The following is a 17,132-nucleotide window of genomic DNA, read 5'->3' on the forward strand; positions in this document are numbered from 1 at the left end:
ATAATGCAGTGTGCGGTTGCCTTTGGATATGGGGATATTCAGTTGGCAATGAAATGCATTCCTCAGCATTGCGCTCAGGTCTAAACTTTATTTGCCCTTGGCCTTTCCAGCTGAGAACAGTCTTGACCTCCTATTTATAGCTCTCAAGCCATTATTTGCCCTTTGACTTTCTCTGGTGAAACAGTAGAGCCGACTAACTAAATGTCACATGGCATATGAGATGTATTTAATGTCCCGAGCCCCTGTCTGCTCTTCCTTGTCCAACACAGAGAGTTAGTAACACCCCAGTGCTCAGGGCTGTTGGGCTTCAATGTTCAGTGGGTTTTTTGAATATTGTGAGACTATCAGTACTGTATGATAATTTAAAATTCATTATGAAATGTTTTTCAAGAACTTTATTAACTTTAATGTAGTTTTGTTTTGGAAATTTTAATTCACTTAATGGATTGAAAGTCTTTCTTCAGGTTTGAACATTAAAGTAATTGTTGAATGGTAGAAATGGAAATGGAGAATCAATCACTTATCAATCAATCATTCATGCTATGAACTAATGTAACTGAGGGGGAGTTAACTCTATTGTTGGCATATACTCTGCATTTCTCCTGCTTTTAAGGATATTGAGAGATACAATTATATACGTATTCATTATATACAAATACATGAGGAAATCCCTCCCTTACTCCCGCACACACACACATAAACACACACCTGACTGTTGTGATGGCAGGTCTAACGTTCAAATTTGTTCTGCTTAAGATGATCAAACACACTGATGCAACAGGCAAACAAGTAGTGGCCTGAAGTGGGCGGTTTCACAACATTCTCCCTGCGAAATTCACCCTTTCACTGAAATAGAATCATGTATTCCAACATCTTTAAGTATTTTTAAGGATAACGTAGTAATTAGAAAATTAGTGATCCTATTCACTTTTCGTTCATATTTTCCGACCTGTTGTAAAGGTTTGGACCACAAACTTTGCAGTCATTGACCTCTCTGTGCATGGGACGTGACCTCAATGGTACAAAGGTCTGCTCAAGCATGGACAAATGTAAAGCTCCATTGATCCTTTTCATCATTAGAGGATGCTGTTTTTTCACCCACATGTCGATATGTAGGTTAGACTGCAATGTCACTTACCCCTGATGATTGTAAGAGCAGTACCACGCTCAAAGCAACTTCAGCAGGGTGGTTGTATGCTGCCGCAAAGTGTGAAAGATTGTTATGTTGCACTATGACTACCGTTGAGGACACTCAAATCATGTCCTCTTTATTTAGAGTTTAGCATGAAGAGTTTACAATATACAATTAAAATCTCTCAGGGCAACAAAAATATAAATATGTTTCAGCATTTCTCCATTCCTCGCAATTTGCAGAAAGTCTTGAAACACCATTTAAACATACATGTTGGTAAATAAAATTTACTGAAAGTATAATTGAGAGAGACATTTTGGGGGGTTGTCTGGTCAAAATTATCTAAGGGTAAGGGTGAGACAATGAAAGATGGTCCTGGAAGTCCAGTTTGAGTAACAGATCCATGAGTTTGAAGAGTTTCAGATCCCAAAACACTGCAGAGCAGTTTGGGATACTCTGAAACATAATTTTATTGCACTGAAAAGATGTCACTGTAGCAATTATTGTATCTTCAGCATGGCGATTGAAATGAAGAGGTAAACCGTAGAAATAAAGTGTTAACTTTAAAAAGTAATATAGATCAGGAACATGTAGTTGCAAATCTGCAACTTTTGCCAAAACTCTCTGCATTGGCATTCCCACTGAATCTATGGAGTGGCCTTAGATGCAATATTCATTCAAATGAATAAGTTGGGCTGCAGTTTTTTTTATGCAGGGCTGAAGTCAGAAGATGGGTTTATACTCTCTCTCCCCTCATTTTATGTCACTTCTCTACTTTTGATATACTGATATTGATTATACAGTATATATGCTATAAAATAAAGGCAAGAAATGACAGAAATGGAAAAATACTTTTGAAAAATTACCTGAGGGTGGTTGTGGGTTCCTGGTGGGACATGACAGTATTTCTATACATACATATAGAGATTATGTACCTATATTGTGTGTACTTTGTATTTTTCTATATGCAGCTGCAACACTTCAGTCCAAGACAATAAAAGTTTATCTTGTTTATTTTTTAATTCATTAAGAGTAAAATTGATTTATAACACTTAAGGACTGTATCTGAGGGGAAAAAAACGATATCAACACACCATATGTGTTCGACTGTTAACCATTTGTGTTTCATTTTAGCACCATTCACTGTTCAAATAGCAGGGCACATCTATAGTTTTAATGCCTCTCCTCATGTGGGGGCAGTATTAGATTTAATAAGGTTATATTACAATAATTAGGATTTATAGGAGCCTTGTGTTTATTACAGTAGATTTGCAAAAAAAAAGTATGTAAAAGTTTTGATGTAAACTATGAAAGTCAAAACTTTGTACAATCTACAACTCTGCCTGTGCTTGATTATGGTGATATTATATATATGCATGCTTCTCCCTCCACCTTAAAGCCTCTATACTGTGTATTACAGTGCACTGCGCTTCACCACAGGTGATAAATTCCTCTCACCATTGCATCTTATCTGAAAAGGTGGGATGGTCATCAACAAACAGAAGGGAGCAGCATTGTATGTTGTTTATTTATAAGGCGCTACTGAAAAAACTGCCTAGTTACCTCTGCTCACTGGCTACATTTAAATTCAGTACTTACAATGTCAGGTCATGTCAGGCCTCTTGTTCACACTGAACTTGGAGAGAGTGGGTTCAAATACTCTGCTGCATACAAATGGAAGAGCTGCAAAAAATATGAAGTTACACTCTCTAATTTCACTTGAACATTTTAAAAGGCTGCACTTATGTATTTACAATCCCACTTGTAATGGCTTTTAATAATGTGAAAATAATGTCTAATTTGTGTCTGAATTTTCTGTGCGTCTGTCTGTCTGTCTTAAACTGTATATGTTTATTCTTGTACACAGAACTCTCATTAAAAAGAGATCTGATCTCAATGAGACTACCTGTTTAAATAAAGGATTAAATAAATAAAAACTTTCATCAGAGGGCCAAATATTTTTTTTCTGCAGGGCTGGACTTGTCCCACAAGCCACTATTTGCTTACCACTGTCTTATCTATACATCTGCTATCTATGAATATTGCAAAATTGTTATTTATGTATTTGTTATATAATACCCCAAAATTAATGAAAGGTTAAGGTGAGGAAAATGCACATGATTGCTGCTGGCTGAATAGACTGCCAGCTGCAGCAGCTGCTACTAGCTGTTGCCATCAGCTGCTGCTGCTACAAGCTCCTGCTCTAGCGAGGTGAGTTTATAGATCTGAGTTACCTCTGCTATGTAATCTGATTAATTATCATTGATTTTCATGGAACACAGGCCAATGGCAGCATTGACCTGGGGACATGAAAATCACACAATTTTCATGGAACACATTGTCATAACCTGGCATCCTTCCACAGGGCCCAGTAGAGCATGCTGGTGTGATTCTGCTCTCAGGCCCTACTGGGAGAGAGAAGAAAAGACATGGGGGTGTTAGAGGTTATGGGTCGTACTTGCATAAGCATTGGCAGGATTGCCCATTGGCATTTTTATTTAGTTTGACATACTTTAATTTTGGGGTTCAATTTCAGCCTGCTTATTTTTTGAATTGAGGAATATGAAGTTTCAGTATTTTGTAACTATTGAAAATACAGATACTACAATATATTGTCCAAAGTGATACCCACAACACAGGAAGACTGCAGTATTTATGTAAAAAATATCCATCCAGAGATGCAACACTGAAGGATTAAGTTAGGAATATTGCTATGAATTGCTGATGTGTTTCATATAAGCCACTATAGTACTAAATCTACTAGTATTTCAATTCAATCAATCAATCAATTTTTATTTATATAGCACCAAATCACAACAAAAGTCATCTCAAGGCACTTTTCACATAGAGCAGGTCAAGACGGTACTCTTTAATTTACAGAGACCCAGCAATTACCCCGTGAGCAAGCACTTGGCGACAGCGACAAGCAGAACCCGGCTCTTGGTGGGCGGCCATCTGCTTTGACCAGTTGGGTTGAGAGAGAGAAGGGGGGGGGGCAGAATAACAACAATCATAACAACAACGACACAGCAGCAGCCAGGGAAGGATGCCAACAGGACTGTGAAGGACCGCGAAGGCTCGGTCCAGAACCCAGGGTTTCCTGCGAGATTTAGGGATGAAAAAACAGTTTAATCAGTTAGAAAGTGGTACACAATACTACACAGATAGCAATGGGACCTTATCTAAATAAAATTAAGTTGAGATGCTAGCATATAAAACAAAGTAAAATCTCATCATGTAATTTGGAGCATCAGAATCACAAGTCCACACTCAGAAATGTTGACTTGCCACTGATATGATTGACTATTTTAGCAGCAGTACAGATGTAGCTAGTTAGCAAGACTCTGATTTCAAAACTTAATTCAAATCCAACGTTTTTTGCATTTGATTGGAATTAAAATCACTTCAAGAAAACCATTTGAGCAAAAACTCCAAAACATCAAGATTGGCTAATAAATCAGGAAGAATCTCAAAGAATAGATCTCAGGCTTAAAGCTAGGGTATATAATTTATTTTAGAGGCATTTTTGTTATATTTGTTGAAATTCTCTTTACATCCTGACAGCAATCAATAAATCAAATGCTGACAATAAAAATCTGGTATCTGTAGCTGTTTCAGACGCGTAATAAATCCGTCCAATCATTTCATTCGGCCCGCATGAAATGACTGGACGGACTACTTGTCTGTCAAACTGTGCGCACTCTGCCCGTGCACTCACTGCGCCTGACCGGGGTCTTCAAAACAGGAAGTTTGAAGGCCAGGTGAGCAGCGGATACCGAGGGATAGGAAGTGATGGGACTGTATGAATTGCAAAAGGAGAGAGAAAAAGAAGACAGGAATATCAACAGAAAGCAGTATGAAAAGTAACCTGCGATCATCGGACTATTGCCTGTTGTGAGGGGGAAACTGAACAGTGCATAATCTTCACAACAACACCAGAGTGAGAGACTTGATGGGACAGTCCTTACTTTTGTGGTGGACTTCAAACAGGTGAGAGGTGGTCCTATTTACCTTATACTGAAGGGAGAGCTGCAGTAGGAGGACTGCATTTTCAAATTCTGGTGTAAGCCCAGCTTTAAAGAAAAAATATACACTAGTAAAGTAGCTTATTTTGTTTAATGTTGTGATCAGATGGCATGGTACCAAATCATTATCATGATAGACGTAAGGACATAGCACAATTCAAATTGATTGGAAATCTAATTCATTTTGCCTGTGCTACCAAGCAAAGCAAAAAGGAACTCATCTATTGATTTGCTGGGTGAAGATTGGTGAAAAATCCACTTTCCAGGCAGACATGTGCCAACTCTCTGCTGCGCTGGCAGCTGCTGCTGCCACTTGCCACAATCAAACTAATTATCAGCCTTGACCTACAGTATTTAGATACACACATGCTGACACTCATAGAGTTTAGACATGGGGATGAAAGGATTGTTTTTAGTACAATCCCATAAGTTAAGAGATATTATAGTGCCATAATGTAATGTGTCGTTTCAGTGATTATGTTGTAGGTTTGGGGGAAAACAGGAGATTGAAATAAAGAGAAGTTAATTTGGGAAAGTGCTTATTCGACTGGGTATTGAGAGTGCTTGTGTGATTAAGAGGAAGCTTTTATTGATATTTATTTAGAAACAGAACATGATTCAAAAACCTCCACCTCCACCAACTAGCCTACTCAATATTTAAATGTAACTTATATATTAATCGACTAAACAATGTAGTTCTACTTCAAACCTGGCCCACATTACATTTTTGATGTTTTTACTTGGCTGTTATTTTATAAACTAGTCAAAAGTTCATATTCATGTATTTCGTCCACATATAGGACTACAGAGTACCTGACTCAGCAGAAAGCAGCTATTGTAAGTCAGATAAATAGTTACATTTCATATTTAAAAAGTCACTGAAGTCTTTGTTAACTGGAAAAATTAGGAATTAGGACCGTTACACAAATTATTTCATAGTTTTTTATTAAATCTCTTCCCGTAGTATCAAATTGAATGACGCTGCCGTTTCTACAGCGATCCAACACATGCATCTTGTAGGCGTATTCTCTTTGGTAGAGGGGGTATGATGGCATTGACAGGCGACCAAATGAAACAGACCGTTACCTTGATTAAAATTACTGATTTCTCTGGGTTTGAAAATTGTTGGAAACATTTGAGATAATGTAAGTACACAACTCAACAAAATATATAACATAGGTCTAGTAGTTTTTATACATTTTAATGCAGAATAGTTACATATTATAGCTTTAATTTTGACTTTCACTGCATCAGGAGTAGAGTATTTGTATTGAATTATTCAAGAATAGGTGGACTCAATGCTTTTGGCACTGACCTATTACCAGACTGAAATGATATAGGAAGTGCAGTTTGAGGGATAGATCCATGAGTTTTGAGACTATTCTGATGCCAAAACACTGCACAGCACTTTATAATACTATAAGTCAGTATTTTACAACCCTGGAAAGTCTGTAAAATCTGGAATCATGACAGAAAACATTTTCATATATTAATTTTGCCAGCTATATTTTGTAATATAGTTGTCAGACTCACTGTGGCAACTATGGGTTTTTCTTTTCCTTTCTTTTTTAGAAATTACGTTGGTAGAACTGTTGCACTGTTTTGTGCTTGATATGCGAGAGATGTACAATTATTTGTGTAATAATTATTACTTTTTGATTGTCAATCTAGGAGCAAAATGATGTCAACATCAGCATCAGATGCACTCTGGCCCATCATGGCCTTCCAGTGTGAGGAGTGTCTGAGCTCCTCAAGACCTACAGTGTAAATTCTCAGTACAATCACATAAATGTCAATATCAGTCAATATAGTGTTTACATAACATACGGTACATGGGAAACCAACTTGAATATAGCCTAAATTGTGGAAAACATGCTCAACATGTTGGAATTGGAACCAATCAATTAGTCAATAAATAAATAAATCTGCTATCTATAAATGTAGCAAAATTGTTATTTATTTATTAGTTATAAACTACCCAAGAATGAATGAACAGTTATGGTAAACTACTTGTTAGATATGAAAACTCCAATGTTGAGTGTGAGAAAATCCTCTATGGCTCCTCCTTGCCCTTTAAACCGGGAGGGCGGGTCTATGAGGGGGGAGTTGGCCGGTGTGTACGTGTGGCTGCTCTGTCACTGCAGTCGCTTTCAGCCGGCCAAGACTGCGGATCACACGGGACGACTATAGGTATTCACTGGGGGTCGAAAATGGTGAAAGCAACGATCGTGAAGACCAAGCCGTACACGGACCAGAAGCCCGGTACAAGCGGCCTGAGGAAGAGGGTGACCGTGTTTCAACAGAACCAGCACTATGCGGAAAACTTCATCCAGAGCATTATCTCCGTCATCGAGCCTGACAAGCGCCAGGCTGCCACTGTGGTAGTGGGAGGAGATGGGAGGTTTTTCATGAAAGACGCGATTCAGTTGATCGTCCAGATTGCTGCCGCCAACGGGGTCAGTAGGATAAAGAATTACTGTCCTCTGTGTGTGTGTATGTTTGCTGACGTTAGCTAAGAAAACACACTCCTCCTGGTTAGCACGTCGGCTAGCAAGTTAACATCAAGCTAGCTGTCAAGTTAGGACAACTTAAGTCTCCAGTACAGCTTTTACAGTACAGTATGATACTTTGTGAGCTAGTAAGACATTGAGTCACTTTTTTTGCACAAGGTAATAACAGGTTATTTGTTCCTGAAGCAAGCAAATAGTTCCTAATAGTAATAATAATATGTCATGTAGCAGTTATACGGTTGTTAGCCATATTAAAGGTTTTGCAAGGTTTCCTCTGGTATGAGAGGATGGCATTCCTGCTTGTGCTTGTCAGTCTATGTATTTATATATTTTATCTATATTTCATTAAGATTATGCCTATGTAAAACTACCCGAAGGTTATCATAACGTCCAGTACAGACAGTGGACCCTTCACTTTGTGTTAAAATGACAGGTGTCATCAGCCCCCCGTTTAATTTCCCTGCAGTGTCTCCGGTGCCAGCCTGACCGCGGTGATCTTTTGGATAAAGTGCATATGGAGCACTCGCATGTCAATCTCTTACCTTTGACATTTACACACTGACACTAAATAGCAGCTTCTTAGCTTAAGCGCGAGACTTTCAAACCCTTTTGTGCATTTCAAAACATCTCACTTAGGATTTTGCATTGCATTTTTGCAGCTTTACAAATGAGCCAAAAAAAAAAACAGCTTTGAGTGTTGTAAAAGGAAGCATTTAACCCAGTGTTGTTTCATAAAGAACTGTGGTGAGATACCACTGGCTGCCTGCACTATGATGATACTGGAACGGTTTTAGGCGAGCAGGGGGCGTGATATGCAACGTGCAGCCAGTCACGTTGCTCTGCATATGTCCGAATGGTACATACAGTACGTTTGCGTTTATCAACGTTTTCAAGCATTAAACCACCCTATGCTCTCATGCCAGCTGTAATAGTATGTAAAATTGCAAGCATAAATCAGTCTCAAAACATCTGGACCAGGAATTATGGTCGCTGTCTTCCCTGTGACCTTCTCTCGCATGAATGCCAGTCTGTCGCTGTTGTAGTTGCAGAAAAGCAACCCGCTGTGATTGCACGTTACATCAGCGATCACAGTTGGTTGGAGTTGCACAAAGATGACTTATCTGGGCTAGTTTTTTGCAAATTTTCATTGCCCCACTGCCTCAGTCAGGAAATAAGGCAGGAAATCATTGCGAAAGGTGCAAAGACAAAAAAGGCGCTCAGCTCTTGGTATGTTTACACAAAGCAAACCATTGGATGTTTAAATAGACAAGAGTTCCTGGACTGGAGACCATGACATGATTTTAAAAATAGAGTCATCTACAAGATACACATAGGCTACTGTTATGTAACCTCTCTGCGAGTTTACTATGTGCTTCAACCTTTAGTTTTTTTTTAATTTGTTTAATACATCAGAGGAATACTGTGTAGATTATATGAAGCTTTAGCAGTATCTTTAAAATGACATTATGAAAATATTTTTTAAAATTTATTGACATTATAGCAAATAATGACACAATTATTGAAAGTATACAGTACATGAAATTGTGTTAATATCTCAATCATAGTTTGCTCTCTGATTTGACTGTGATAATTACTGCAGCTGAGGCAGAATATAATATTATGTAATATATTTTTCAATGGGTATAGCTTCATCTTGAAGCTATACCCATTGACAATGAATGGGACAGGCTTACTAGACATGTTCAATTCAGTATTAATTATGTTTCTAGCTTTGGGGAAAAGAAGTGTCAGCTCGCTAATGGAAATCAAACAGTGTAGAGCCTTAATCAAATATGGTAATCTTTAAATAACGTCACCAAACATTTAGCTTGCAGCTATTCCTGTCCTTCAAATTATTAACAACACTGTTCTCACTTTGCCTTTGTGTCTATGTATGTGTGCATTAATCCGTGCATCCCTGTGCACATGTGCTACTTCCTGCAGATTGGACATCTGGTGATCGGTCAGAATGGCATCATGTCCACCCCAGCAGTCTCCTGTGTGATCCGCAAGATAAAGGCAGTGGGGGGGATCATCCTTACAGCCAGCCACAACCCAGGTGGCCCCAATGGAGATTTTGGTATCAAGTACAACATCTCCAGTGGAGGTGAGTGAAAACTCTGCTTTCCATTAAGATCCATTTATTCCAACCCATTAGCCTGTTACATGCTTGCTGCTCTGCAAGCAACACTAATGTGCCTGACTTTATTTGAAGAACACTGTTCTGTTTGTGGTACACCATTATCTGCAATTTGCCCAGTATATTGTGTCTCATGTCTTTTATTCCTAACCATCCTATTTACCTTCACTTTATCCTCCTAGGTCCTGCTCCAGAGGGCATCACAAACAAAATTTATGAGATCAGCAAAGGCCTGCATGAGTATCACATCTGCCCAGATCTGAAAGTGGATCTGTCCAAGATCGGCAAGCAGAGCTTTGAAGTGGACTCTAAGCCGTTCACAGGTACAGTGGCATGGAGAGGAGTCTTACCGTTAACTGAGAAATGAATATTTGCAATTCATTGTTGTCAGAGTTGAAAATGAATACTTGTATCTTGCATTGTGATGACAAATGAAGCTTTTTCTTGATAACAAACAGCCTCTTAGCTGCTCTTAAACATGATCTGCACATTTTAAACGATGAATGAAAGCGCTAGGTGACTAATAAAATCCAATTGTAAAAGTTAGTTTGCAACCCAAAGTACTTATCTTGACATCTGCTGCTATTTTAATTGTGCTCTGTTTCCTTTTTATTTGTCTCAGTGGAGATTGTGGACTCTGTTGAGGCCTACGCTGAGATGCTGAGGGGCATCTTTGACTTTGCTGCACTGAAGGAGCTTCTCTCTGGAGCCCATCACATTAATGTCCGCCTGGATGCAATGCATGGAGGTAGGCAACAGCACAGCACAGGCTGAGACTTGTGATCGGTAAAATAGCCTGCAAAACTGGTTTAGGATCCAACGTTTCAGCAGTGGAAACTTGCTCATAGCAAGTTCAGTGTAAAATATCATATTTTTAGAGCATCACAATGTAAAAGAGCAATATTGTGGAAGCGTATGCTGCTTATATAAATCTGTAGTAAGGTGTGATGGCCCCTCCTAATGACACAGTCTCTCCCTCCAGTGGTTGGTCCTTATGTGAAGAAGATTGTCTGTGAAGAGCTGGGTTCTCCAGCCAACTCAGCAGTCAACTGTGTCCCCCAGGAAGACTTTGGAGGCCACCATCCCGACCCCAACCTGACCTATGCTGCAGACCTGGTCAAAACCATGAAAGGAGGAGAATATGACTTTGGAGCTGCCTTTGATGGTGATGGTGTAAGTTAACTTTTTCTTCTGGGAAGATTATTTTACAGCTGATTAATCAAACGCCACTGGGGAGAGGCGAGAGCAGAGATGGTGACTTGGTTAGGAGTTTGAACTGGACTTGAATCTATGATGTCAGCTCCCATAAATTTAATTGACTCTGGTCCATTAAGTTTATAATTTTAAGTTTCTCTATTTAATTGACCAGAGTCAATAACCAAAATAATGGGCTTGGCTCTCCTGGTGAGACTGAAATGAACTCATTTTGGCACAGCCTTTAATGAGGACAGTGAATGTTTTGAGTTAGCTGTACTGATCTAGCTTTTCCACCCTGACATGTTTATGTTTAATGAAAGAACAGCCCAAAATTTACAACTCATAGTGTGACCCAAGACATATTTGTACAAAACGGTTTTTGTTTTGGATTTTGAAATAGTCTTTTGAGTAAAATGTCATATGCAGAACAGGGTCTGTAGGGATTCAGTATCTTTTTCAGTCAATTCCCCAGAAGGGCCGGCACTAAACTGTCCTGCTGCCATTTAACTTACTGTACAGTCTTTCATCACAGCTCAGGAACCTGAATCTTACATGTCACAAATCCTGTTTACTATTTGTGGTTGTTGATCCCTGTCTGTCTGTGCCCCTTGTTGTGCTCCTCTTCAGGACCGTAACATGGTGCTGGGTAAGCACGGATTCTTCGTGAACCCCTCAGACTCAGTGGCTGTCATCGCTGCCAACATTACCAGCATCCCATACTTCCAAAAGACTGGTGTCAAGGGACTGGCCCGCAGTATGCCCACAAGTGGAGCCCTGGACAAGTAAAAACTACACAACAGCTAATCCATTGTTTTTCCTTCCTGGATGAACTAAACTGAGAAAGCCATGAACTCCAGTTTTTTCTAATGCAGTTGTTTGTTCCAATCTGTTCTAGTGTGGCTAAAGCCCTGAAGATGCATCTGTACGAGACTCCAACTGGCTGGAAGTTCTTTGGGAATCTGATGGATGCTGGCAAACTCTCCCTGTGTGGAGAGGAGAGCTTCGGCACTGGTGAGTGAAAGATGTTATATTTAGTAATACAGAGTTCCAGTAAGAGAAAGCAGTGCTCGTTACTCACTCATTCGTCCCATCTCTTCTTTCTCCTTTTTCTCTGCTAACCAACCAGGCTCTGATCACATCCGTGAGAAGGACGGTCTGTGGGCGGTGCTCGCATGGTTGTCAATCTTAGCCCACAGGAAACAGAGCGTGGAAGATATCATGAAGGATCACTGGCAGAAGTTTGGCAGGAACTTCTTCACCAGGTCAGCAATGATCCATGTAGAACTGTTTATGAAATGTGAGCCCCAAAAGAGGAGTATTTCAGTTTGCCAGGTTGCCAATTGTTCGTCCCATGACATGGTTTTGTTTAAACAATTCTAAGAACACTTCCTGCAATGATGCAGGGATGTTGGTCGATCAAATGGTACTACCCTAGCACCTTCTAGTGGCATCTACAAGAACTGCAATACACAAGTGTTTTCATATAGCAGTCTTACAAATCCCTTTCTAGAAGTGTTTTTATGTAATTATTGTACCAAATCAACATGTTCAATCAACAAGGTATATGAACCTTTCATTCAGGTATGACTATGAGGAGGTTGAATCAGATGCTGCCAACAAGATGATCAAGCATCTGGAGACAGTAATGTTCGACAAAGCCTTTATTGGAAAGAAGTTGTCATCAGGTGATAAGACTTATGAGGTGGCTATCGCTGACAACTTCGCCTACACGGACCCTGTGGATGGAAGTGTGTCCAAAAATCAGGTAAGCAATCTGCTCATTAAAATCTTATACCATGCTCCCTCAGTTTTCCATCTATCATCAGATGTAGTTCAGACCTTAATATTTTGAATTTATACCACCTTGTTTAAAATAGTATATTATTAGTATATGTTGAATTCCAATTTTTACTCAATACATAATGAAGTTAAAGCCTTATAATACATTATGACCAATAAATAAACATTAACATGCATCAGCATGAGTTATTGCTCCACATGTTCTCCTGTTACTGTACATTTCCATTCATCCTCTTTTCTCATTCCTCTTTCTGTTTCTCTCAGGGCCTGAGGATCATCTTCTCTGATGGTTCTAGGATTATTTTCCGTCTCAGCGGTACAGGCAGTGCAGGAGCAACCATCAGGCTCTACATAGACAGCTACGAGAAGGACTCCCATAAGATTAACCAGGACCCACAGGTCAGGACGATCTCAGACAGCTAGATCCAGTGAGACAAATATTAGACAATGAAGTCATCAGATGGGAAATTAAAACATCCATGGGACCAGCAACAGGACGAGATTTTTTCTCTTCTCATGAATAGCTTTGGATTTGAAAAATTACAGAAAAGAAAATAAAGAGTAAGGATGTTAATTTAGTTTGTCACCCCGTCATCCACCTAGGTGGCAGCAGTCAAAAGGTTAGCTCACACAGGCTCCAAAAACCCTTCAGGCTGGCTGGAACGATCCACAATCTGCAAGCACAGCCAGCTTGCGTTGGGTGGAGCTCTCCAAAAACGAGTTCCAGAGCTTGTATTCAACATGGGACATGATGGAGGTGTTTGGCCAAATCTTGAGTTATGGCAGCTTATCAGGGCCAGTGTGAAGAGAGGGAACCATAGCACATGGGAAAAATAAAGAGTGCGAGTTCCAGCTCGACACTTCATAAAGTCGTTTTGACTGGTGTGGACAGGGAGGTGATGTAGTACAAGAAAGCAAGACAAGACTGAAAAAAGGGAATAAAAGGCTTCACGGCCTTTTTCCTCTTCGATGCTCACACATCATGAATGAGAAGATAAGCAGAAACATATTGCTTCAGACACTTAATCTGATAGATAAATGGCTAGTGGGTTAATGGTTCAGTTGGCTGACTTTGTGTAGGTTTGATTTACACATCCGAAAGGTTACCTTGATGTATGAGAAGGTTTTGAATGAAAGAGGAAACAATTCATAACGCACTTTCTGCCAAAATTGGTTGTGTATTCAGTATGTTGTGCTCATTACCGATCCGTCACACTGTTTTATGTTTAAATTATGGTCATAGTCCTGTTGTGTATTCTGTCTTATTCTGTCAGATCTGTGTTTGGGCCAGGGTAGCTGACGTCATTAACATTCAGCATTTCGATGATGCTTTTATCTGGAGTGAGTTTTTCAAATTACAAGGGTAGTAATGGTGTAAAATTCACCTATAGCCCAGTAAAAGTGATTAGCACTGCTGTTAACGATTATTATTTGATAATTGCTTTATGTATAAAATGTCTAAAAACAGTTAAAAAGACGCCCATTACAATTTCCCCCGAGCCCAAGATGACATCCTCAGATGTCTTTTTATGTTCAGCCAACACTAAATGTTCAATTTCCAGTGACATAAAGCAGAGAAAAGCTGCAAATCCTCACATTGGAGAAGCTGGAACCAGAGAATTAAAGTTTGAATAAACAAAGCTTATAAGTCATTTCTATTTTGGCTATGATAGTGAGAAAAGCTGAATTGCAAAATGGCCATAATTCAGTCCTCTAGCCTTGTGAAGAGTCTTAAAATCATATTTTTGTTTAGAAATGAACTTCGCAAAAAAAAAGTTAAAATTATGTTCACTCAGTCTTAGACATTTTTGCTTTAAAGAAAACATTTTAACAATTATTACTCTAGATTCAATAATCTTCTCTGTCACCTGCAGACATGAGAATATACTTGTACTGGAGGATGTGTGAGAACGGCATGATCTGAACAGGAAATCATATGTTTTGTGTGTGTGTTATCTCTTTGTGCAGGTTATGCTGGCTCCCCTGGTGGACATCGCCCTTAAGGTCTCTCAGCTCCAAGAGAACACTGGACGCACCGGCCCCACTGTGATCACATGATTCCTCTGCCACACTGCCTCCACTCACCCTCAGCAACAGGATACCTCTGCTGTCTCGGGGGTGAAGCTGCCCTTGAATGCTGTCTTTGCTTCAGTTCTCGGCCCTCCTAAAAAAAACAGAGCTGGACGAAACACTGAAACTGAAAATACAAGTCGACTACTAAGAAAATACACAAGAAGCACTTGATTTATCTTTCACTGACTATTATCCACTGCCATTGTCTAAATGACTGTAAATATGTTGTTTTGTTGAAGCATGGAAGAAAATCTTAAAGGGTCAAATAATTTATCTCGGCACTTTTAAAGTGACCCGCCTCACATGCAGACATTGTCACATTTGTGAAAAAGATTAGGCATTTGAAACAAGTGAACTGTCTTGATATTTTTAAGATTAAATTGAGTGTGCAACGTGTAATTTCTTGAGCCATATTCAACTGTGTTATCGTCCAGATCTGTTCTGAAACTCTACCTTTTTAAATTAAAAAATAACTGAACTGACTATAAATCAGCAATTAAGGGTAACTTCACCCCTCTCCCTCCACTTGTCCCGTGCTGACATGGTGCCTTCCCCTACCCTCTGTTCTCCAAAACCACCAAAATAGCCTCTGAACCTGAACCATGAAACCACAGTTAAAGTCTTGAGATCTAATACATCCACCATTAATAAAAGAAGCTTAAAAAAGAAAAACTGTGGTCATGTTTTGCAATCTAATATCATCTGTTTTTTCTCAATTTTTGGTTGCACAATATTTAATGCAGATGTCTATTATAAACACACAATATTCACAGGTATGTATAGATACTGTATCTTTTCTTCAAGAAACTAGCATGGCTGACTGAGTGTTTAGGCCAACAAAAATTGCCTTTAGCAGACCTGGCTTTAGAAACCTTAGCATTCACAAGAGACACTAAAACAAATGTGTGTGTGGCGGTATTAATGATAGCTTCTTTTCTGCCGGGGAAATTATTCTAGATAAACGAAAAGATCCTGTCCTGCAGTGAGTGAGCCAAGTCGTAGGACAAGCTTCCAGGAGAATAAAGTTCTTCGAAAGGGTCAGCGTCTGTCCAAAGACATTCCTGAGGCAAGCAGAGAAACATAAACTGATAAATTGTCTCTCTCCTCCACAAAAGGCTTGTTGTGTAATGAGATAGTCAGTGTAATCCTGATTAACAATTAGTTATAAAGTGTCAGGAGGTCAGGGGATCCCTCAGGCCATATCTAAAGATAAACAGGCAAGAGCTGAAACAGATTTGAGTTTTGGAAATGCTTTGAAGTGTGATTTTTCACAAGGGGAATGAGTGAATGATGTTTGAAGCAGCTTGGACTATTTGAGACTCTACAGGTACTGGATTGGTGTCAACTTTTTCCTCACACTACTTCCATATCTGGACGTAAATTGGCTACAATTTAGTTAATAGGAGTGAGGGTGGAAATGCTCTGTGTTTCTCTCTGAACACGAAAGGGAAAATTGGCCTCAATCACAAATCGCACATTTTCCGCCAATTTCTGTCATGCATGTCAATGTCATACACACTGACCAACACAATCAACTCTACCTGTTTGCACTAAACCCCCACCACCCCCCTTCCAAAAAAAAACCACATGGTAAATAGTTCAAGTTCCTGAGCTGGAACTAATTGGTCAATCAAGTTGTATTTTCTCACAGATATCTAAAGAGTTTGATGTATGACGACATTATGATATAGCTGACTATTACTGCTATTTTACATTTCCTGTGATTTTACTGACACAAGCTTTGAGGCGCACATTTCAAATGGCGTTGTCGATGATTAAGAGCCAGATCAGAATAAATGTTTCCAATCCTTTATCTGTGTTTGCATTACAATTGAGGATATGGCTTTTAAGCCCTATTGCCAGCCTTCAAAGGTACAGACTGTGGCATTCGGGATGTTATAACTGCCCTAAACAGTTCCACTTTATTCCCTAAGGCGTCACAACAACGGGGTGGAAACTTTTTCATGCTGCATTGTTCAGACCCTGTCAGGCTGACATAGTGCAATGCATAATGTGTTCCTCTTGTTCAGCTGGTAATGGCTTACAGGCTGTATTTGGATTGGCTGTCATTACATCAGGTAATCACAATAAGGCTTACATTAAGCTGGCCTGGTCCATAGCTATTAGATGTCCAAATGGCTTTCTCTGGAGCTGGCATGGAGCCTTGTGTTTTGAGAGCGGCCTATTTCAATGCTCTCCTGCAAGAAGAGGGCAACGCGGTGGACAAAGACATCATTCTCAAAGTCCTCAAATAA

General features: G+C 39.5%; 1 protein-coding gene across 1 annotated transcript; it reads left to right on the forward strand.

The window, feature by feature from the left end:
* The first annotated feature begins 7,285 nt into the window (after positions 1-7,285).
* Positions 7,286-15,193, forward strand: pgm1 (phosphoglucomutase 1). Its single transcript, XM_067596423.1, has 11 exons — positions 7,286-7,613; positions 9,612-9,774; positions 9,990-10,130; positions 10,430-10,555; positions 10,790-10,980; positions 11,632-11,786; positions 11,900-12,015; positions 12,131-12,266; positions 12,586-12,769; positions 13,069-13,203; positions 14,773-15,193. The coding sequence occupies exons 1-11, from the start codon at positions 7,368-7,370 to the stop codon at positions 14,860-14,862; spliced, it is 1,683 nt and encodes a 560-aa protein (XP_067452524.1). The 5' UTR covers positions 7,286-7,367; the 3' UTR covers positions 14,863-15,193.
* The last annotated feature ends 1,939 nt before the right edge of the window (positions 15,194-17,132 follow it).

The sequence above is a fragment of the Thunnus thynnus genome, chromosome 8 (genome assembly GCF_963924715.1).
Source record: "Thunnus thynnus chromosome 8, fThuThy2.1, whole genome shotgun sequence".
Taxonomy (NCBI): Eukaryota; Metazoa; Chordata; class Actinopteri; order Scombriformes; family Scombridae; genus Thunnus; species Thunnus thynnus.